The sequence below is a fragment of the Melozone crissalis genome, unplaced genomic scaffold, assembly GCF_028551555.1.
Source record: "Melozone crissalis strain CALT ecotype California unplaced genomic scaffold, PUWL_Pcris_2 ptg000023l_1, whole genome shotgun sequence".
NCBI lineage: Eukaryota > Metazoa > Chordata > Aves > Passeriformes > Passerellidae > Melozone > Melozone crissalis.
Window position 1 is genome coordinate 22,560,682 of NW_026535801.1, and position 24,144 is coordinate 22,584,825.

The following is a 24,144-nucleotide window of genomic DNA, read 5'->3' on the forward strand; positions in this document are numbered from 1 at the left end:
AGGAGAAAATGGAAGGGCAGTGCAGAAATATTTGCAAGTTGCTGATGCACCTGATGAATCAATCATTAAGCAGTGGCTAGGACTTCCTTCAGCTTCTCAACAACAGCAAGCTAGAAGTAACTTGCTTTCCTTTTTGAAATAACCTTCAATTAACTGAGTCCTCACTGAACTAATCACACACACAAAATATTAGTTGAAGGACATTATCCCAAATGGAACAAAGTATCTAACAGGGGTTAGTTGTTATACGTATGTTTTCTTGACTCTAAATCACACTTCATCATACTTCCTAACAATTTCTGAGGTTCTGTTCTTTTAGACAGTGCTATAGCTTTCCTGCTAGCATCCTGTATTAGTTCTAATTACCTTAAGTTCATTCTGTAGCAGGAAGTAAGATTTTGGACTATATGGAAATCTTATGTTACCACTTTTCTTCTCAGAGCTCTATAAGTCTTAAAATGCAAAGCATTCAAAGTAGGGGTGAGACTGTAGACTACACAAATAACTATTTTCTAAATTACTCCATAGTAAGTAAAGTCCTGATGATGTCATTGAACACTTGACACTACTTAGAGTGTAGAAGAAAAAAAATCCATACTATTATTAACAGCAGAATTTTGTTTAACCCAAGGTTGAAGGGTTTTTTTAACCTTGCACTGTATAATGGAAAGCACTGGAGATGTTTAATCATGATTCTTATTTGTTTAAATCACTTGGTACTGGTTAGCGAGGGGAGCATTTTTAGCTGTCCTCAGTCCTTCTCGGTGTCGTGAACTGAGGCAGTGTCTGCACTGAAGTGACACGCTGCAGCTGTCCTACTCATCCTGGAGAGGGCTACTCGTCATATGGTATTTGAACACTTTGCAGGACTGCAGCACGATCACCGATGGAAGAAAACGCTTTCCTCACGTCCTCAAATTCGAATACGAGTCATCTGGAGCAGCACACTCAGCAGTGACACTTACAGTGAGCAGTGCTCCAGAGCAGCCTGTGTGCTCATGCTATCGGCCTAACAGGTGCTTCAGCATCCGCCCCGCGACGTGGCTTCCCTCCCTCCCTGCCTCCCTCCGGTGCTGCCCGGCGCTGGCGGGGTCCGGCACTCCGCCGGCAGGGCCATGGCCTGCACGGGCTCTGCCCGCCGCCCTGGGCAGGACCTCGCGGTGCTTCCCGAGGCGCAGAGCATCGCAGCGAGCCGCGGGATGAGCGGGGAAGGGCGATGGCCGGAGCAGCAGGCAGGCAGGTAGGTTACGGGGTGCCGGGCAAGGCGGCGAGCCCCGGGGTGCGCGGGGCCGCTCCCGCGGGCCGCACCTGCGAGAGCGCCAGCGCTTGTCCCGGGGGCGGGGGCGCGCTCCGCACCGGCACCGCCCGGGGCCCCGGCCCGCGCTCGGCTCCGTCCCTCCGCAGCGGCGCTGGGCGAGCGGCCGGGGCCGGCGGCGCCGCCCGCCTCTGCCTCCTCCCCCTCGGTGCCCTGCCTCCTCCCTCCGCCGGGCGGGCGGCCGGCTGCTCGGGCAGGGCGGGCGGGAGGCAGAGCGCGGCGGAAAGGTGTTGCTGGAGGGGAACTTTGGAGAAGGTCGCCGGGTGCCTGGGCGCTCCGGCAGCATCATGGCGGAGCAGGGCGAGTCGCCGGTCCACGTCCAGCAGCCCCAGCCGGCGCCCGCACCCGCCGCCCCGGCCGCCGGCTGGCCCATCTGCAGGGACGCCTACGAGCTGCAGGAGGTGATCGGTCAGTGGAGCGGGGGCGCGGCGGGGCGGAGGTGGGGAAGGAAGGCAGGGATGCCGCGGCCGGCCCCGGGCCTACCGGCGCTCGCTCTCCCGCAGGCAGGGCTGGCTCACTGCGGCGGACGCACCCGGCACTGCAGCGGCGGCTGCTGCAAACTTTATCCGCCCGGCAGCGGGCGGCCCCGGGGGGCGGCGGCTCCTGCCAGAAGCCGCCGTGCCCCGCCCGGTGCGGCTCGGCGGAGGCGCCGCTGTCCTGCGGTGCATCGTCACTCCAGCCTTGACCTGCCGCTCTGCGCTGGGACCCCGGCAACTCCGCGGATGCGCTCTGTGTGCTTCGTGTGTCTACGCTGTGTGTCCGTGGATGCGCACATGTGCGTGCATCCGCTTAGATTACTCTGCATTTTTCCGGTGCTTTCATGGGGGAGGTAAATCTCACCCGTAGATCTGCTGCTCACGTGACGACTCTCTCTTAATCAGTGTGTATATATACACGTATATACATATTTAAACTATTTCCACTTCTCCCTCACTGTTTCATCTTGTTCGCATCTCCTTATGCCCCTCGGCCCTATGCCCGTCGGTGGCACGTAAGGCCAGCGGGGGATTACAGCTTCGCTTTCACCCCAGCCAACCTGCTTTTGACCCGGTTTGCCATGTGAAGTTTAACCCGTCTGCTGGCCCCCTCCCAAGGAAGGGGACTTTCTTGGTTGTGCGCTTCAGCACTCTGTTCACGTATCCAACTAACACGGATCAGATGTGTTCACTCTCCATTCCCTTTATTTGGTTAAAGTCATTTTGAATTTTACTTTATGAAATGCTAGCTGTTGATGCAAGTATGCACGATGGAAAGTTTTTCATCTCTTGCCCTGGATGCTGCCCTAGATGTTGCTAACGATCTACTTTGGGAAAACTTGCTTTTATTTGTATGTAACATTTTAAACTTCTAGCAAACACTGCAGATGGCAAAGACCAGCTTTGATTGCTGTTTCTTACAAATAAGGCCACTTAAGTGAGAAAAGTCCAGGTGACTTGCCTGCTGATGCTGTTGATTATCTTCAGTATTACACTAATTGCTAATTGTTGTCAGGCTGATGAGCACCAGAACTTCATGTTATCAATCTGGAAGTTGTGTATATTCAGCTTGGTCATTAAACTTTTTTATTTTCCACAGGCAGAAACAAAATAGTTGAGAAAAGTACTTCTTCCTTAAAATGGGATGGCTTTTTGTTGACCCAGGTGGTGCCTTTGTGTTTCTATTTGTGCTTCCAGGCTGTGAATAGGGACTAAAGAGGGTTCAGGTGTTCAGGTCCCTGGAGGTGGCTGACTGTGTTCAGTATTGAGCAGATGTTGCCTATGGAGGCCCCCAGAAAGTATGGGTTTACTGGACAGAGGATTGTCTTCCTCAGTCTGGGGAATAGGTCAAAGTTAGCCAAGTGGAGGTGATTCTGCTAGCATAAAGGTGTATCTCTGCTGAGAAGAAGATCCCTCTTCTATGGTGAAAAAGGCCTCAAAAGTGTTGGATTAATCTTTGTCTAGGGTGTAATATGGGTCATATGAGTTACTTAAATAGTAGTTGTTTTCTGTTACAGTACCTGTAGAATGCCTGTGTGAGAATTTCCTTTAAAACCGCCTTTCCACTTTATTCTTTCGGTTTAAAAGCTTGTATCTTTTGATATGTAAACTGTAATCCTAACAGCTAATATATATATTTATATACATTCATTGAATGAGTGGATGTTCGTTGGACTTGCAGATACTGATCTATAGAGAAACTTCTTTGCTAGTTACCTGTGGGTGCTCCTAAATATTGATGTTATTTAACTGAATGCCTAGGGAATAAATTGAGGTCAGGGTATATTGAATCAGATTCTTGGACACACTGAACTTGCCTGCTGTAGTTTCACTGAGCTTAGGTGTATTCCATTACTTTCTTTGAAAGTTGCTGAGATTTATTTTGTACCAGTTGACTAAAAAAATCTTGTGCTTAGACAAACATGTCTTTTCATTAACACCTTCGTAATTTACAGGAGACTCACTATGAGATTAAATTTAGTCTGGATACTATTAAAATAGTAAAAAACTCTAACTGAGCACACCCTACCCCACTTTCTAAAAAAAGCCCAGCCAAACCAAGCCCCCTGTAAATTCCATGTGTTTGACCACATGTTAACATAATTTTGGAGCTTTAGGATGAATATTGTCGGTTTTAATGAACATGGTAAGGGACTCTTCAATAATATTTTCTGTATCTGAGGGAGGAGAGAATGACACAGTCTGAACTTAGTTCAGCAGCAACCCTTTTCATGCGCCATGCCAGGGTTAATTACGTTGTGAACAGGAGTAGTTACCTCTTGCTGAAACAGAGCTGATCACCTCTGGAAAGCACCACATACTTCTCCCTGAGGAGCTGTGTCGTGTCAGCTGAGTTCAGTTACAGCAGCCCTTTACCAGTTAAGTGAGAAAAAATGACCATGCAGTGAAGCACCATTTTGGGCTTTGCAGGAGGAAAGATAAACCAGTATGGTTTATCACCATGCTTCCTGACAGAAGAGGCTTCAGATTTGTTGGTAACTAAAGCAGAAATGCAGGAATAGCTGTTTTAGGAATTTTTAAAAGTTTTGGTGGGGATTATGAAATGAAAATAACTGTTAGTCTTGTGGGCCATCTCCATCCCTTGGGTTTAGCAGCTGGAGAAGTTATATTCTTCTCTGTGAAAGCATGAACACTTCTTATTGCTCATCTGTGTCTACCCACATGCTGTGTTGAAAACCAAGGCCACATGATATGGATTTCCAATGAAAAAGCTTTTTTTTTTATTTTCTGTCTGTTGTATCCTTCAGGATGGCTGGGAGATTCAAGTGTCTGCTGAGGAGAAAATACTAGCTTTAAGGAGTTCTTATGAGATGTTATTCCAAGTCTGCTTTATTTTGTAGGAGGCTGGCCAGTTCTCTGTAAACTCTTTGTGTGCAGTTTCATGATACATTTAATCTGCTCTAACAGGCAGCTGCTGAAAGGATCTCATTGATCTGACAGCGAACTAGTTCTTCTGCCGGGTCAGTTTCCTGCTGGATCAGATTCCCTGTTTGACTTGCTGCATGGCTTTGTGATTGACAGGTTTGGTGCAAGGAAGAGGCTCTTCCAATTAATGCCTAGATGCTTATATTTTCTGGAGGGGGAGAAAACCACTGATTGCTCTCTGTAAATGTATAGCGTAAAGAGGAAGCTTCTACATTGATTCAGTTTAATACAGGTTGTCCATATATAAAAGCACATTACAATGGGATTCCTAATTGTTAGGAAAGGAGAATCCAACCAACCTTCTGGCAGTAGTTACACAGATAAGAACTGTAATTGCTATTAGGGTAGAGCCACGTTTAAATTAGCGAAGACCTGGGAGATCTCTTTCTAAGATTTAAATGCATTAAAATGCTCAGTGGATTTTAATATGTGTGGAGGGGATTTTGTTATTTTTTGGGTTTTTTTTTAAGATGAATATGACTTGGATTAAAAAAATAGCAGCTAATGAAAGCAGTACTGTGAGAGGTGTTCTTAAGCAGTTTGGGTTTATTACCAAGTGTTCAGAATGAAATAACTGAAATTAGAATTGCTTTAAATTTGTCATATACTTATGAGGGTTTTTTTCCTCAGAAGCAATATCAATATTCAAAGAAAAAGCATTTAAATGGTAATCAACATTAACACTTAATTCAGTTTTCTGTTTTTTTAAAATAGTCTTTCAGCCTTTCAAATTGTAATGAGCCCTACATCATGTGGATGAGACAAAGCAGCATTCAATATAGGTTGGTTTTTTGTTTTATTTTGGGTGGTGGGTTTTTTTTATTTTATTTTTTTTTGTCTAGGTATGATCAAGTAGCTTCGGCTTTATTTTGGAAAATTACTTTGGAGTTGATGCTTCTCTGCCAGATGTGACTTATTGTCATCCTGCACTGATGGAAGGTGGATTCTGTTATGGAGAAGCAGTGGATTATTTTGTGATTAGGTTGGGTACTAGTTTCCATTATAAAATTATATTTTTCTCTCCTGCTGCAACTGACTTTGAAAATTATTCTGGCTGGGAAACGACCAGAACTAGATTGAAATAAAAGGTTACTTTATGAAACGGATTATTTATATTGGCTGCAAATCATTAAAAAGTTACCTTAGTTGAACTTGTATGTTTGTCTATTTTTTTTCTAACTTTGAGTTTAAAAATATCTTGTCATTTCTTGCCTCATAAGGTGCAGTGTTGCTAAGTCAAGTGTGTTGGGATTTTGAGTAGAACAAGGTAGTGTATGAGCTTGTTCTGCTGATTTTATGGTTCTTATTATAAGCAGCCTGAGAATCACTCTTGGTTAATAGCTCTGAGGTCTTTAGTGGTGCTTCCAGGGTGTGTAATTGACTTCTTTTTCTCACCTGCTGCATGTATTGCTAATGGCTCTTTGTCTGACAGAGAATAGACTGTCCTATATTTGTTGCTATCAGGGATCTTTGACTATCTCTGTTTGTGATCCTCAGGAACCCATGTTCACGTTGGTAGTGCTGTACACTGTTTTGAAAAGCCTCTACAGTTAAAGGTGAAATTACAGTTCTTTGTTGTTGTTCTGTTAATCAGGTGCTCCTGTCTCATTCACATTTTCCAAAATTTCTTATCCTTGTGCTGAATCAGGATTTTTTTTAACATTTGAAGGTCTTTCTTTTGCAGTAGTTTTTATGTATGTGCTGTAAAGTAAATCACACTGTACTAAATGAAATACCACACTAACAACTAAAGCTATGGCAAAATTTTGTATTTGCTCTGGCAAAACCTCCACAATTCTTGCATGAGAGTCTGCATAATTTGATGAGCAATACTTAATGCTACCTAACTTTTACAAAAAGTTTTGGTAAAAAGAAAAATGTGTCTGCCTTAATTCTGCTCCAAAATAAATTCTATTCCTTAACAATAAATCTTAAAAGTTACTACAGCAGCCTAAGAATATTTTACATGCACATATTAAATACAGCCTTTGTAATATTAATTGCAACTTAATACAATTTCAGCTTGGCAGGAAGAGTTTAATTTTGTAAATTAAATTTTATGTTTTGGGAAATAATTGGTTGAGATTTTCTGCCTGCTAATAACCATCTGTAAAAACTGGAAATATTAAATCCCCATTTAGTATTTTAATAAGGAGTGGCTTTTAATTCAGTTGCCAGGGTAAAGGTGGTCATGGTACAATTTAAAAACACCTTGTGGAACATTCACAGTGCTGTGCTGCTAATGAGGCTTGCAGAGCTTGAAGTTGTTAATTATTTGCTTTGTCTCCCCATGGTAGTGTTGGGGAAGGGATCTGCCTTGATGCTTTTTTTGTTTTTAATGGAAGTGCATTAGAAACACCCTGATTGGAGACATGGTTGTACATAGCTGTAGTTTTCATTGGTTCATTAGAAGTAAAACTTTAATTGATTCAGTGTTCAAACTTTTTTTTTTATAATTTAGTGAATTTTAAACAAAACTAATGTAAATTGCAAAAAAGAAAAAAAAGAGCTTCCTTTGGGGTTCTCCTGATTGGAAGTAGTGAGGATATTAAGCTTGTTTTAAAGTTACCTTGTTTACTGTAAGGGTAAAGGAACATATATCAACACATCAGGCAGTTGGCTGGTGCTGTGTAATGATAATTTATAGTACATATGTTTTCCTGCTCTTCTCATCTGCCTAATTCCCTATTGGCTGCTCTCGTCTCTCTATGCTTTTTCTTTCCCTTCCATCCAAGTCCTTCTTACAGTTAAGGCCCAATACCTGCCCTGTCCTGGCTCTGCAGGATTTGATTGAGTGTTAGACAAGGAGCCACTCTGCTGCTGAGCATGTAGAAATTTGAAAGGATTGCATGATTTTGCCCCTTGCTAAGTGTTACAACAGCAAGGCTTTGCATCTTCGGAGTAGAGCTACTTCTTGTAACCAGCACTGTGCTTTGATGGCAGGGGCTGAGTTCAGACCTGGCAGAGCTATTTTACTTGTTGTTCTGAAACAACTTAAGAACCGCTTTACTTTTTTTGTTTTTGTGAAGAATCATTTTCTCTTAGGTCCTAGACCAGTTGTTTTTTTTTTCAGGATCGGTTTGTCAAATGGAGCTTCTCTTTGTTAACTGGAAACAAAACCACATCTGTTCTGATTGGCTTGAGGGGAAAACACAGTTAGCTCTCCATGCAAAGGAGATCTGGGTGGCTCCTATAGTGGCTACTTGTCAGGTCATATTTAATTCTTGTGTGCACTGCCTTGGCTTTCTCTTTATCTTCCTCCATTTGACCTTCCAAAATAATTTAGAACTGTAAGGCAGCAGTTGATAGAGGCTTTTTTTTTTTTTGCTTTCAGTAATAATTGTAATTCTTGATGGTTAAAGAATGGACCCTAAAAATCAAATTAAGTTAACTACTCTTGTTAACTTCTTGGGTTTGCTGAAGTCACTGGGATGCTGATGAGCAGAGGTTGCACAGGAGTACCATGCTTGCAGCACTTGGAAAACAAAATGTCACTAGGACATTTTCTGGTGCCCAAAATTAAAAGTGAATTTTCCCTGATCCCCTAAAAATCATACTTAATATATGTTGATGCTTCTTACTTGTGTAAATAAAGAATGAACTGTGTTGAATGAGTGGATTTTTCTGTATTTCTGCCTTTTACAGCACAGCCTTTCCAGTGGGATGAAATCCTTACAGCTCCACTAGATTTGACTGTTTCTTGCTAAGTTTGAAGGTCTTAGGATGTGCACAAGGTTTGCATGGTTGAAACTTGTGAGTTTAAGAACATTATCAGGCAGAATGAGGTGAGACTGCTATGGTATAAAAGTCTTGAGGAAAGAATTCTCTCTATAATGTTACTTTTTCCTTATAAGTGAAACTTCAGTATGATAAATTAGCTGTCTCCATTAGTCCTTAATCTTTACAAATAAAAAATTCTGAATTATTTTATTAGCCTAATTATTCCTGTGGATGTCTAACTGCCTCTGATTGTAAGTTAAATATAGATGAAACTTGAGAATGCCCTATAGGCTGATGTAACATAATCATCATATAGCTTTTGAGCTATGCTTCTGCACTTAGAAAAATTAGAATTGGAAGCAGACGGAAAATTAGGAGCTTTTTTGTGTTCCTAATCATCCTTTCAGAAGAATTATCTACTTAAAGGTCTTGAAAGTCAAGATCCATACTGAATGTCCATGTGCCAAGTATACTTGGTTCAGGGTAGTGGTGCAAAAGTAGTTAATTTAACTGACGAGAAAAATACTGTGTGTTTGTTACTTGTGGTTTCTGTCTTTTAGGAGTAATATGAACAAGAGCATAAACTTAAGCTATTGCTTTAGACTTCTGAGAAGTAACATATTTGGACTCAGAAGCATAGCCATTTAATTATAAAGTTGCTTTTTCCTTCTCACTTTCTTGCTTTGAAGATGTTTTATCACAGGGACTGAATTTAAGCTTATAATTTATTCCTCTTAGTGTCTTGTGCTTCCAGACTCCTAAACCACTTCAGACTAATAATAGGGACCTCATTAGAATTGCATTAGAATTGCCTAATGAAAATTTAATGATATGATAGTATTCATATTGCTCTAACTCTGCCATTGTTTCATGAGAAGCGATATATGAGAAATAGATAAATTTTCTGCTTGTAATGTGTGGTCACAGTAGACTCAAATTCTAGGAGGGACATTTTGTTGGGGTGAACTAGCTGAAGATTTGTAGCTCAATACTGCTGGATTAATTAGAGATCTTTGACACGACAGTAGCAATAGTGCCTTTGTTTTGGTGGATTGCTGTTTTTCATTCTCGGAAGAGAATGATGCACTATGTGGTGACATCCGGAATACTTGGAAAATACTGCATTCATGGTATTAGAATTGTTCCAAGTGTTTACTTTCAAACCAAATGAGAAACAATAAAATATGCCAACTAAATCAACACAATTTGTGTATAGTGCTACTTCAGAAATGAATAGTAGTTCTTTTTTAACAGCTTCTTTCTAGGCAGGAGAGCTGACTCAGCATAGCAAATCTTCAATTTGTTCTATATTTATAAGGGGGTTCTGTGGAGTTCTGATGGTACCCTGGTAAGGTAACTTTTGGTTCCACAGTGAATACTAGATACCAAGTTCTCCTATAGTTATACAGAGACATTTTCAGCATGGGCTTTGCCTTCCAGATTTTTAGAGTTGTATGCATATTGAATAATGGTTTCTATATTGATGGTGAAACAACAGGGAAAATGAAATTATCAGAATCCATGCTCTTTTCAAGTGAGAATGAATGGATAATAACATGGCAGATAAAATCTGTAAATTCTTAATCAAGTTGTATCCTTCACTCTTTTTCATGCTTTTTGTTGGAAAAATACAGAATGAACATGGATTTGTTGGATACATTAATGTGGAGTACTGTACATTCACATTTGTCCTTATCCCATGGCAGCCCCAGTATAGTATCATAGAATTTTTAATACAACTTAGCTTACTGTTTCCAATGACTGGAACCCTCTGCAGATCAGGTCAAATCTGGACTGGAAGATGATATGGAAGATACAAGTCAGTCCTTAGAGGTAGCAGATGATGATGGAAGCATCTCTGACCACAAGCATCTCAGTGTCCACCAGCAGCTTGAGTCCAAGTTCCTTACTCAGGACTTGTAAGTGCTTGATGTTATAGGCAGTTGTGGTATTCCCTATGCTGTTGTACTTCCCAGTGATGGGTTCATCACCAGCACTGGGATCTGGGATGTTCAGTGCTGTACAAGAGGGAGTGATCACCATGATTCCCAGGAATCTTGAAGCTGGGAGGGAGGGTGTACCGGGATGGGACTGCAGGAGAGGAAGGAGAAATCTGTTTGGTTGCCTGCTTGGTTCACAGGACCTTCAGTGCCTGAGAATAAGGGGGAGAGGAATGAATACATCACCCATTCAGTCACAGGGAATTCCTGCTTGCCTTATAAAGTGGTGTTAGTTATGCCAGTTGCTTTACAAGGGGTCAGGAGCAGGGCCTGTGGATCACACCAGTTTTATCCTGACATTTCCACAAGGCAAATTCCAGTTCTGATAACTCTGATGTCTCAAACAGTGGTGATTTTGGATTTTTTTTTATGTAGACGTTTCTCACTTATTTATAAAACTTCTTAAGAAGTTAATTGAGATGTGGAGCAGAGCAAAAGAAATTTAATCTTGAGTAATATTTATAATAGGGGGTTTCCCTAGACAGTTCCCTTTCAACTTTATTTAGATGACTCACCTATTTTAAAGGACAAGTCAGGGAGAAAATAACACCTACTGAAAGTGAACTGCTTTTGTTTAGGTTTTCCTTACCAGCTGTGATGCTGACATTTCCATGAAAGGTTTACTTGAATGCCCCAAACATAGTTAATGGTCATCCTTGGACTTTTCAGTCTAATCTTAGTGTGTTGATGCCATTGTATCAAGCTGACAAGTGCTGAGCTCTGTATGGCTCTAGGCCGAAGTCTCCTTAACAAGAAAGTGTCTGAAAGCAAAAAGCCATCTCTTAGGCTGATATTACATTTTAAAGCTGAACACAGTCACTATTAAAAAAACTTGTGTCAGATCTAAATATATCTGGTTTCACTTTCTAGCTACAGATTTCTTAAATACCTTTGTCAGTGACAGTGGAACACTTAAAATTCTTTTACCCATGGCTGGTGTTGATAGCTGATTATTCTTCAGATAAGAAAGATGTTTCAGAAGAAATCCTGCAATATAGTGTGTCTGAGCTCTCTGATGGAGGGAAGTAAGACTTGTATTTTCCAGATCATTGGTAGAGCTTCTCAGCTTTCTTGTACAGTTCCAATTTGTCATATTTCCTGAATAATTAGTTTGTGATTGACACATATTTGCTATACTCTGATGCTAGTACCCTCTATGTTCAAGAAAGTAGTTCTCTTTCACGTGCTTTTGGCAGAAAATTTTATTCTGTTCTAAAGATTTGACATGGAGCTATATCACAGTAAACCTCAAAGTATTTCCTGTAATTTATCTGGGCAAAACATCTATTATAACCAGTTCTTTTACTATTTTAGTGAGATAATAAAGAGAATATCTCAGAAAGCTAGGTCATTTCCTCCTGTGGCTGTTTTTCATGCATGTGGGGGTTTATTGCTGTTTGTGAATCCCCCTGCCTTTTTCTTTCTGTATGGAGGATATGATACCTGGTTAATGCTGAAGCTTGCTTTATCTTAGCTTTATCATAGGTTGGATTAACACTTGCATAGGACTTTTCTGTGATGCATAATAATTTTGACATCAACATTTAGGCTATTTAGGACTTCTCTACAATCACTGAAATATCTGTATAGCATATTTGGAAAGGTTTTTCTGGATTGTTTATACAATGGACTTTTAAAAAGTAGTATGGAATCTCAGCTAGATCTCAGATTTTGTGTAAGCTAATTTCCCACAAAAAGGTAAATACAACAATTGAGTAACCCCATGGTTCTTTAGCCATAATAGCAATGTTTTAAATGTCCAACTGCAAAATAAATTAATTGAGCAATTAAAGAGATCAATCTTTGAATGTCAAAAATGCAGAAGTAGCAGTTCTAGGTGTGGGCATCGATTTCATGTAGCACTTAGTGTATTTAACTGAATTATATCATAACTGCTAGGATAAGTAAAGTAGTATCCAAGTGAGCTATAAGGAGAGAGATTTGATCCCAGCATGAATTCAGAACACAAAGTGGGCAGGAGTTGTTAGGACAGGAATGATTATTGTGAGCTTCTTAAGAACTCAAGTATTTGTCATGTGAAGATGTAAAGGGAAATAATGGCTCATTTTCTGTGAAGAAGCTAAGTTTCCAAAAGATTCAGAGTTCAGTGTGGAGGTGTAAATGAACTTTACCTGGCTGATTTATAACTTATTTTAATCAGTGGAAGTAATGTGAAAGAAAGTGAGTAATACTGAAAGTTGGGGTAAAATCTAGCAACCAAAAGAAGTTAAATATTCTTTGTTCTCTGTTTGTTAACCAAAAGTATTGCTTTGTCACCAACAAAATTAATTCTTTCGAAACTGAAGAGACCAGCCAGGTTCAGCCCAGTGCTGCTATGGAATATTTTGAAGGGCTGATTGGTTCATAACGGATTTAGTAATGCTGGAAATATGCTGCGCAATATTGTGTGCAACAAACGTACAGCACATACAACATACCTTTCCAAGCTTTTATATAAGTACAGGTGCTTTGTACATTACATTAAAAACTCCACATGTATTCATGAGTAGAAACCTAATCTAGATTTGTGCACAAATGCATTCTGCTCCATGCAAAAGGAATCCTGCAGCTACACTGTATAGGAGTTACATTTAAGAATTACCTAGGGGGGGTTCTTCTTCAAAACTAGGATGTTATGGGAGATTAAGTGTTATTAGGAGGTTTCTGTAGGTTGGGGGAGCAGAAGTGTACAAAAATGCAGGTGGCATATGTTGGTATATAAGACTTTATAGGTTCTGATATAAGATATTTAGTCTTCTCCAATTGCAACTGTTCTCTAGCCCTTCAGGTATCTAGTTAACAAGAAAACTTACCATTCTCAACAAGTTTCATCCTCCTCTTCTGAAATTAGAACCAGTGTAGTATTGGGGAAGGTCTCTTTTGTTAGAGTGGCCTAAACTGCAGAGATCTTTAAAAGAGGCTTGTGCTGAAATACTGTAGAGACTAACACTGAGCCACTAAAAGAGAAACTGGATGAATCATTATGGGCTAATGGGCTTTTGTTTTTAAGGATAAGAGCAAAATTGAAAAGAAATGTTTGTGGTCTATTTTGAATACAGTTACTATGCCATGATAAGTGGAAAGTACTAGACCTTTAGAAATAATGGAATAAATGAAGTGTCGCATCCTTGTATGAAGGATGTGGGCATGTGCAATATGCTGGTGATATGGTCCAACCATCTCACCCCACTGTATTTTTGAGACATGACTAGTGGAGAGCAGTTAAAACTTAAAGGTTAATGTCAAATATCCTTCTCTTTGAGTCAGGTTCTGCAAGGGTTCGATTCATGTTTTGAAAAAAAGTAGAGAGGAAAAAATACCTTTATGTCAAATTTAGAACAACTGGTTTGGGTAAGCTTCAATCCCAGATGAATATTTGTGGAGTTTTTAGATGCTCTATGGGAAGTATGTGCAAAGTGGAATGCAGAAAACTGCTTTTAGGTTGCATCCTTTCAGAAGAGGTGCAGTGTGGCCATATGATGTAGCTCTTGTGAAGGTTTCTATTGCGGGAACCCAGATGGTTAAAAGCAATTCTAATGGCTCTGTTGCGTTGGGGATGGGACTGGTAGGGAGGGAGTGCATGGTCTGTAGCATGAAGGGACAGGTTGGCTGTGAGGGCATGCTCACACTAGAGAGAATGGCAGCAAAAACACCAGGGCAAGATGAAACTCTGACCTGTTGTCTGTTGTGAAATGGGAGTAGTAGGCATCTTGATGTGGTCTGAAATTGCATTGTTTCACTGCTAACTTTTGAAATTGGCAAAGAGAACTTGTCTGTAGCAGAATGACTTTTCCAGTAGTGGAAAAGCCCATTGTTCTTACAAAGCTGGGTTTTTTAGTATTACCATGGGTAATTGTTTTGCAGGAGACAACTGGATGTAAAGGCTTCATGGTTTTATGCAACCTGAGATTTCATTATACTATATCAGTTTCCTAAATAGAGACTGGGTGTTAAACCAGTCTGTTTTGGTTATGTTGTAGTTAGTATTTTCTGCTTTGAGGGTTTTGGAAGACTTGCAAGGCTCAATATCTGAAGAAGCTCTACCTTCTGACAAGGAATAGTTGACTGTAATCTATTCTATGAAATCATTTTCTGTGATCCTAATTTGTTATGCTAAATGGTTGCTTGTGCCAATTTAGTTTCACTGTATGATGATAGGTTCATTAGTTCTGCATTCTCTTATCTTTCAACTGAAATGCTTATTTAGGTAGTCTCTAATAGCTGCTCCTATGGAACACTGCGCACTTCTCCTTGTTCAGTAGGTGAGACAAAAGGAGTCTTTTGACCAGATGTGAAAGCTGCAGGTTTTCCTTATCTCTATCCCTGGTTGTTCACTTTGTGAGCCATTGAAAGAGATAACATCTTTAGGAAGAAGGAGGCATACAGCTACTCAGTGTTTGGCTCCTGCTTCAGTGTGTGAAACTGCTTTTCCAAGCAGGTTTGATATGTACATAAGTCAAACTGAGAAGACTGCATAACTTGACTTTACTCTCAAACTAGTGTATTGTGTAGAGAATTAGAAAAGCTGGAGAAAGAAGAAACTTGGTATATTGGCTTTATTCTAAAGTTTTTTGCATTGTCAGCACATCTTAGTAATGTGGTGAAGAACATCCCATTGTAAGTCACCTTTGTTTGAGAAGAAAACACAGAAAAGTATACTTTTGGTAGTTGATTTTTCCAGAGTGTTTTGAAGTGTTACTTGCTGTCATTTAACTTGAGGAAATAGTCAAGATTTTACCATGGCATTGGGTGAATCAATTCTCTGTATGCTTATTCTGTTTGTCTTTTTAGAGGCTTTTGTATACAAATCTATGTTAAAGCAAAGATCTTGGTTGTTTTCTACAAGTAGATAAAACTAAAGGCATAGATGAAAAAGATATATAAGGAAAATCTTGGTCTTTTTTTCTGTATACTTAATAGCTAAAAATACTTTCTCCTGTTTCAATGTACGTTTGTGTAGTCAGAGTAATGAGAGGATTTGTGTCTTGATGTCTACTGAAAGACGAATTCATTAAAGTGATGTAGATGAGTCTTACCTTAGCTGAATTGTGCTGACGTGGTGGTTTCTTCCTTGGGATGTCTTATTTAATTTTTAAAATCTCTTAATTCTTTTATTACCTACATTATTGGAATTTTTAAAGGCTTTGTTCTGTAAGCAGACAGAACAGGACATGTCAATATTTGTCTGTGACCACATCCTGCAGAAACATGACTAGTTAGTCCTGTGGAGAGGTTTTTTTAAAGAGACTTTTTTTTAAAAAGATGAGCTCAGAATTTTGACACAAAAATCATATGCAGTTAAAAAGCTTTGTGATTTGAGTGAAAACATCATGTGAACCAACAATACATGAAAATAGCTGAGCAGATAGCAATTAAAACATATACAATAACTTTCAGTCATGAGGTATTGTTGGTGCTGTTTTCAGATGTGCAGAGGGAAAAGCTCTCAATTGTTCTTAAGTCGGCTGGTAACTGAATCCACGTTTGTAGAGCTTGACAACAAAAGGCTTTTTGTTCACAATTTGTATTCATCTAGGACATGCCAAATAAATAGAACATAGTTTATAAGCAGGCCAATATAACATGTTGCTCAAATGACTTACCAGAAATCCATAATTTATATTGAAATATTTAGAATTATGGTAGAAGCTTGTTGGGAGCTTTTAGATTTCTGCATGCATGAGCACAATGTAATTATTTGAGGAAGCACACATTGTTATATTTGATGTGGCAACAAGATGTGCAACTTGAGCAAAACTCCTTCTGAATATTACTGGCAATCATTTCATTAATTTAGTGAGGCAATACTGACTGGGTCAATGCCAGTGGATGCCTGATAAAAGAAGCAACAATGCCTTTTACTCCTGTGATTCACAAATAAAGCCTTCTAGAGAAAATTATTCCATTTCTTCCCCCCACATTTGTTCAATTCCCCTGGGCTTTGTTATCAGCATAGTTGTGTGACCATATGTGATTTGCATGCCAAGTACACATGAGTGACTTTCTCTGCTGGGCCATTCAGTAACCTGCATCTTCTTACTGTTGGTGTGGTGCTTGTGCCTCCTGTGCTCCTCACAAAGATCAGCATGCTCCTTGTAGGGTGTTACTGCAGTTGTAATGAATGAGCACGAACACTGGTGGAACTGTAGAAGATTTGGCATGTACAGTTTACTGTTTTTTTTTTTTTTTTTCCTGTTCATTGGATAGGGGAGCAAAAAAACTGGTTAAATAGGGACTGGCCTAAAAGTACAGAAAAAAAGAACAATTGATAAAGCACAGTACTTGCCCCTCCATGTATCAACTGTGCAGGTCATGTTCTTGATTAAAATAATTGTATCCAAAGACAGAAGTGTAAGGAACTATGAAATGCATTGAGGGGGTGGTTATGTCTTGATAAATGAGAAATCATTGGCTTTGTAATTTTTTTGTGGTATATGGAAAAGAAACTTTAAGATTTTTCTTTTCCATCCGAGATGTGTGAAAGGTGTCTTGCTAGTGGAAAGGTATGCATGTGGAGAAAGCACTGAAAAAGGATAAACAGCAGCTTTGAAGTTCTTTGTCAGTATGGGCTTCTCATGCTTGTTGCTGGTTTACCTCATCTGTGAATCTCTGCTGATCTCTGACTGTTCCTTTCCTGCCCTTTTTCAGGCAGCGGTGCTACAGCAGTTGTCCAGGCAGCACTCTGCAAACCCAGGCAAGAACGTGTAGCAATAAAGAGGATCAACTTAGAAAAATGCCAAACCAGTATGGATGAATTACTTGTAAGTAAATCAAGGGGCAGTATGTTACATGGAGACTTACCTTCTGTTTCGACTTTTTTTTTTTGCTTGGTCCAAGAGTGAGGTAGAATTTTATGGAGGATATGAGAGAAGGATTTGAAAATAATCTTAAAGACTTATGCCATTCCCTAAAGATATGACTTTTTAATGCATATTTTTTCATGTCACAAAAACAACATATGCAAAGTTTAATCTTGGGATAATCAACTTGGGATAACTGTGGGAAGACCCTAAACTCTTGTTTTCTGGAAGCTCAGTTTTTAAGTGATTACTGCCTGGATGTCTGTCTTTTTTAATACTGAGGAAAGATACATTTTCCTTTGGTTAAGCACTGATTAAAAATATGCAGAAAAAATTTAGTGAGTCTCCTTAAAATGTCTGAAGCATCGAAATATGTTGGTTATCATTTCATAATGATAACTTTTAAGGAGAAAAGGAAGAATGGCTGCACAGCCATCTACACAAGGAAACTCTTGTTAAAGCTAGTAACACACATTTATCAGATAGGCACAGCAAGAATGTTTGAAGAATTTTATTTGTTTGGGCCTCTGGTCAGAAGAAAGGGACCTGTAAGAAGCCATCTGTAAAGGAACTGCAAGTGTTTTTCCTCTGCACTGGTTATGCCAATCCAGAAAATTCACAAAGAACTATTGAAACACAAAACCTATTGCTTTCTAATGCTCCTAGATAGGTGCTTGCAAGACTAATGTGTATTTATGTATAGGCAGAGTAATAAGATTTGAAGGACACAAAACCATTCTAAAAGTGAGAACACTCTCTTCTGTTCCACAGGTTATACTACAGCCTAGAGACTGTGGGCTTTTTCTAATGCAGAAATTCCTGCCTCTGAAGGAAATGATCTCCTCAGCAGGGAATTGCCAGTGCAAAAGATATCTTGAATTTGATACAGAGGGTATGGTCCGTCCAGTTTCTTCAGATAAAATGGCTTTTTTACAGTGGAGGACCCAAAATGCTCTTCCCCTGGTGATTGATGGCAGTTGCCTTGAGTTTATGTGACTGCTTGTATGCGACATTGTTGTGCTTTTTACGAGGATTGTGGTAGTGGAAGTTGCTTCTGAGGTAGTGAGAATTCTGTCAACTGAAAACTCAAAAGATAAATTCTGAACTGTCCTTAAGCCCAAGGTGAGATGCTGTGCATGATGTATTAACAGCTATAGTCCCCAAAGAACCTTTCTATAAAAAGATAAATACTAATAACTGTAAGATAAATTGGTCAGAATTGGAAATTTTTGGTTAGAATTTGAACTAATACTGGGCATTAAGAATTAAAATTACAAGCAAACAAGCAAAACCAGACAAAACTGCCAGATATCTGCAAGAGAAATTCTTGTGGTCTGGAGAAACGATTGCAGTTAGTTACAAGCTTGTAAAAAGTTACCTTGCCAAATGCTTGAGTGTCTTTACTGTTGACATGTCTCCGCTGTCTGTCAAATGAGGCAGTAGGTCTTGAATATTTGGTCCTATATTGCTTTCTTTTGGTACAAAGACAACTGTCCATGCCATCTGTTTTATTTTATAACATAAGTCAATTTCTGCTTTTCTGTGCGCAGAATTTTTGTTGAATTTGTTGATCTGTTTTGATCTGAACATGAATTGGGATTTCCTGGATTCTGGTTAGGAGAGCTATAGAAGTGTGTACACATATGTGCATGCGTACACATACATAATTAACTTTTTTCTGTGAGGTTCAGTGTACTTATGGCTCAGTTCTATTAGAGAAACTTTAAAATTTTGTTTCAAAAATAGAGAATTTTTCTGGGAAAAGGCATAATTGACCTTCAGAACTTCTGCTACAACTGTACTAATATTGTCATTTCAGTTGATAGTACTTAAAATGTTCCTGTGTTTTTGGCAGAATTTGTGTCTAAAAATTTTGAGCTTAATCAGTTTTTAATCACTTATTTTTCTGATGAAACAGTTTTTGTTGGCACAGGAATGTTCTAAAACTGTCTGTTCTCTGAACATGCTGTTTTTAAAAATGATGGTGTAGAGTGCTTGTGAATGCTGTGCACAGGCACCCTTCACAAGTTCTCAGCTGTGTGGCCTTCAGAGAAGTGGAAATGCATCCAACCCATGCAAGCAGACAGGATTTGGGCCAGTGTCAAAGTGTGGGAGTGAGTTTAAATATTACTGAGGTTACACAAACTGCCAAACTCCTGAAATTCGATACTCTGTTTCCTGCAATGTCCTGTGTTCTCACTATTGTAACCGAAGTGTAACTTTACCCCCTAAGCCAAGGGAAAAGTCCTGTCCTTAGTACTGTCCTGACTGGGTATCCTCCCTATTCTTTTACCTCCGGTCCTTTAGAATAATCCACCCCTCAAGCCCACAAACTCCAGAGTGTTGTGTAGAATTGTTTGCTCGAAGGGATTTTCCGGGCTGTTGGCGTTTCTGCGGTGTTTGCCCCGGGGGCAGGAGGCGTGCAGGAGCCCCGGCTGTGTGGGGAGGCCCCGGGAGCCGGGCCCGGGGGGCGGCGGCACCGGCCTGCTCAGGGCCCGGCCGCTGCTGCTGCCGCCCAGCACGGAAAGGAGCTGTCTCGCAGTTGCTTATTAACTGTGTCACCCACCTGCCCTCAGGCTGAAAGACATTTTTATGCAGCTGCTCTGTGAAACTGGATCAGGAGTAACCTGGCTGAAAGAGGTTAGCTTTTAACCTGGGCATATTGCCTGGTGAAGCACACAAATGCCTGTGCTAGTGCAAGGCAGGGGTAAGAGAGGGATGAGGGAGAGAGTTATATTGCTGTTGCTTCTTTGCTGCTGTTGAATGTCTGAGGTGACATAAATGTGAAGAAAGCTCCAGCGTTTTCTCCTGAATGTTCTGCTGCAAGCTGTTTCCCTGGCAGTGTATTTTAAATAATTTCTTTTCTTTCCCACCTGTGTATATCGTGGGCCACAGCCAAATAGATGAAGTCTGTGGAGGCTTACTATTCTGTTTGTGATAGGAGTTTTCTAGAACTGCAAGTCTGAAATTATTTAATTCTTTCTTGACTAAAATTTCATCCCTTATCTCTCATGAGGTGCTTTCTGTTTGTTTATTTTTGTTTTGCAAAGACTCTTTGGAAAAAAAAAGTCATGAAAGCTGAGACGCAAGGTGCCTTTGGCAATGGTTACTGTGGTAGCTCAATTGTTGCCCATGAGTTGATGCTGGGAGGTAAAATATTCAAAACACTTTTCAGATAAAGATAGTGAAGCTTATCTCAGTCAATTAGTCACATTTCTGCATTATTAATGTCTGAGAAAATTAGATGAGATGCATTTTTGCCCAGTGGTGTCAGCTGGACTTTGAGTCACTGTTATATTACCAGCATAGGAAAACAATAAAACAGTGTAAGAAATGAAATAGTAACCAGGACTGGGGGAGTTACAGTTGAGGTTTAGAATGGGTAGCTGAATTAAGTACACGAGGCAGTAATTTGACTTGTGTTTAAGATGACATGTCTTCTAAGAGAGGGAAATGTACTCTACATGTCTGTCTTCTGTCTTTCACCTACTGTTTTCTGGGGGATGACAGGGAGCTGTCTTGCAAATTGCTTTTATTATTCAGGTTCATTGATTCATTATCCAGGCATTCTTCCTTCTGTGTTTCAGAAATTGTCTAAGGAGGAGGACTTTGGACAGCAGTACAAGCTGAAATGTGTGGCAAACTACAGCCTGACTTTAATAGTTTCCTACAAGCACCATGAGATTAAATCCCAGTCTTTAATACATATAATTAACTTTTTGTTAGAAACCAGCTGTGATTTTGAATACATTGCAAATAACAAAGAACCTCTTTCAAACAATTGCTAAAATGAAGCTTAAAGTTGAAAATGGCATTTGTGGCAGCTTTAATCAACCTAAGTGGGACCTGCTTAGTGCGTAACTTGTACAAGTGCTGTTGAGTCAGAGAGAAACAGTTCACCTCAAGCAGTTGCTTTTCAGAGAGAGGAGGGGAGGAAGAGCTTTTTTAGCTGGATTGGCTTCCAGGCTGGCTCACCCTCCACAAGCATGTCCTCTAGCACCAGGGGTGGATCAGGGCTCTGTGGCTGGAAGTAAAGAGGGAGAAGTAGGGCTGGGACATCTTAAATTGGTGAGGCCAAAGCCTGTGGTACAGAAGAGGCCTCATGCTCCTGTGTAAGGATTGGCAGAAGAATGAGAGCTGCCAGAAAGGTGTTACAGAGCAGTTATGTGAAAGAGTGAATAGAAAAAGAACTCTGCTTGAATTAACAGATACAAGACAGTCATTCTTAATGTGTACAGCTGTGGCGTGTCATAGATGCTGTTACTTGGTAGTGCCACGTTGTGCATCTGTTAGTGACTGTGTGTTCCTCTAGTCAATTGTTTCCTATGACTTTTGGCCTGTAATATTGCTTTTTCTCTATTTCTGTTTACTTGTGTGGCTCTGGTGTCTACCTGTCTGTCCCACAGCAGCTGAGCCAGTGGTGCTGTGTCCTTTGTTCGATGGCTTCCTTCCTCTTTTCTACCTGTTCCCATTCTACTCTTCATATCCCTTTTGAACAGAAAATGCAGTAGATTTTGACCTTTCCTTGCATTTTGTTGTCCAGCCTCTATCCACACCTTCACCTCTTGGAGACTACTCATTCTTCATTGCTTACTGTGAATTTGAGACTTTAACAGTAATTTCTTTGCTGTTCTCAGGAGAAAAGTGATGTAGCTATGCCTGTATCTCATGGCCAGACTTCCCTCGTGTTCTTAGCAATAATGTTTTTTCTTGCATGCAGATCTTTAGGTAAATTAGTGTTTTAATGCCTTGATGTGATGCCCTGTACATACTTTAGTTCTGTTATAGTATTTCACTTTGGAAATGCAACTTTATACTAGCAAAACTGATAGCTGGCTGTGTTGTTTTGGACTTTGTATTTCTTACAGAAAGAAATTCAAGCAATGAGTCAGTGCAACCACCCTAATGTGGTGACCTATTACACATCTTTTGTGGTGAAGGATGAACTGTGGCTGGTTATGAAGCTATTAAGTGGGGGTAAGTTACTGGTTTTACTTGTTCAGCTGCAAGGCAATTTTAGGATTTTTTTTTCCTAATGTACCACCTGCAAGTTCATTGAGCTAAACTAATGAGAAAGGGGTAGACACTACATGGACTGAATCTTGAGATGTTAAGGAGGAATGTGCAAGCTTACAAAGTTTGTATATCTATATTCATAGGGGAGGCTAAGAATTAATGAAATATGGTAGTTATATAAACAGAATGTAATTTTCATTCTGAACCAATTTATTAAAGTTGTCTATTAAGGCTGTGTAGAGAAAACTGATTGGAATGAATTCAATTCTGTCTGTGTGATGTTTTATGGAGTTTCTCTAGAATCCTCTGTATTTTTAGAAAAATGCATATATATCTGATTTCATAATGAGTATTACTCATTCCTTATTCAAGCAAGATCCATTCAAGGCCAGGTATTACACATATTGCATCCTTTTTATTGCTTAAGCTAACCAAACACTCATTGCATTGTTTTATGATAATAGCTACTGGTATAAAATTCTTATTTAGTTCTGGAAAAGGAAAAAGGAGGCTGAACTTAATGTTCATGTAGTTCAGAAAAGAGAGGCCCCAGAAGAAAATGGTTGCTCTGGTCCTGTTGTTACATGATGTTGTTCAAGAAAAAGAACAAGATTAGTCTTGATGGCAGCAGGCTGCTTCACCATGATGCTGGAAAACAAGGAGGGAAAGTGCTCATAGCACTTGTTGTGTCACATTTGGTTGAATTGGTCACTTCAAGCAAAAGCAAGCATAGACCATGAGAGAAACAAGTGATTCACGACAGGAATTTACTGTGAGCTGTTGAATAGTGCTTGGATAAAAGAAAATGTTTCCATTAAAAGCCTTGAAGTGTATAGTAACTGAGGTTCTATGTCAAACTGTGTGTCACTGGGAATGTTATAATTTGTTTGCATTTGTCTCCTTCCAGTCTTGCAGCTGTGTGTTTACATTGTGAATACATGAAGCATGATCTAAACTGGATAATAAACCAAGAGCTTTGCAGTATATGTCTGTTTAAATATGGGGTACTCCTGAATTTTTAATTAGGGGTTGCTTTGCAAGTGTTAGCAGATCTTTCTAATGGATCATTAGGTGTTATAGTATTTTTGACAAAAAGCAGTGCTCTATATCTTGTTTGAATGGGTTAGTGGTGTGCTTTATTCTGAGAGCTAGTTACATACATGCAAAGATTTAAGTTGCAGTAGCATAGAAAGAATGAAGAATTACAGCTTTCTGAGGAATCTGATATGATATTGCTTTGAATATGCTTTTTTTCTCTCCTGGATCTGTAATACAGGTTCAATGCTTGATATAATAAAGTATATTGTCAACAGAGGAGAGCACAAAAATGGTGTGCTTGAAGAACCCATAATAGCAACAATTCTTAAAGAAGTTTTGGAGGGCTTAGACTATCTACACAGGAATGGACAAATTCACAGGTAGGAGCATTATACATAATGAAAAGCATTTTCAAAATTGACTGTAGCTTGTTGAGAGCTTTAGTTTGTGAGACTATATTTATAAAAGATTGTAAACCAGACTTTGAACCTAAATATCTCCCTTCTTAAAATCTATTCCTGAATTTTGCTCCTTTATTCTTGATCTGAATTCTGGTCTTTTTATATGTGAAAATTTGTTAGAGTTTGAGTTCTGCACTCTGTTTTTGTTATTCAGTTACATTTTACACATCAGCTTCCTTTCTCTGTTTTAAATTTGAAAATGCTATCTTGTGAAACTATTCAGTGTGCAATATTTTTGTTTGCATAAAAAGCACAGTATGTGCTTTCATGCTAACCTCTGTTTGTACATTCTAGAGATTTGAAGGCTGGCAACATTCTACTGGGTGAGGATGGCTCTGTACAAATAGCAGGTAATGGTGGTGGTAGAGTAAT

The 24,144-nt window shown here is 39.7% G+C and overlaps 1 protein-coding gene across 5 annotated transcripts in view; it reads left to right on the forward strand.

Annotated features, from left to right (window-relative positions):
- Positions 1-938: 938 nt before the first annotated feature.
- The window catches only part of STK39 (serine/threonine kinase 39), a 76,354-nt gene continuing 53,148 nt past the window's right edge, over positions 939-24,144 (forward strand). The window contains exons 1-6 of one of the 5 annotated variants that reach the window (XM_054278216.1): positions 939-1,016; positions 17,106-17,218; positions 18,029-18,149; positions 22,126-22,234; positions 23,550-23,691; positions 24,067-24,122. In XM_054278216.1, the coding sequence (XP_054134191.1) occupies positions 22,141-22,234; positions 23,550-23,691; positions 24,067-24,122 (292 nt within the window). In that variant the 5' untranslated portion in view covers positions 939-1,016; positions 17,106-17,218; positions 18,029-18,149; positions 22,126-22,140. Of the gene's footprint in view, positions 1,017-1,051; positions 1,245-1,504; positions 1,724-17,105; positions 17,219-18,028; positions 18,150-22,125; positions 22,235-23,549; positions 23,692-24,066; positions 24,123-24,144 lie in introns of those variants that run through there. The other 4 variants (XM_054278214.1, XM_054278215.1, XM_054278217.1 and 1 more) reach the window with 4 other exon arrangements.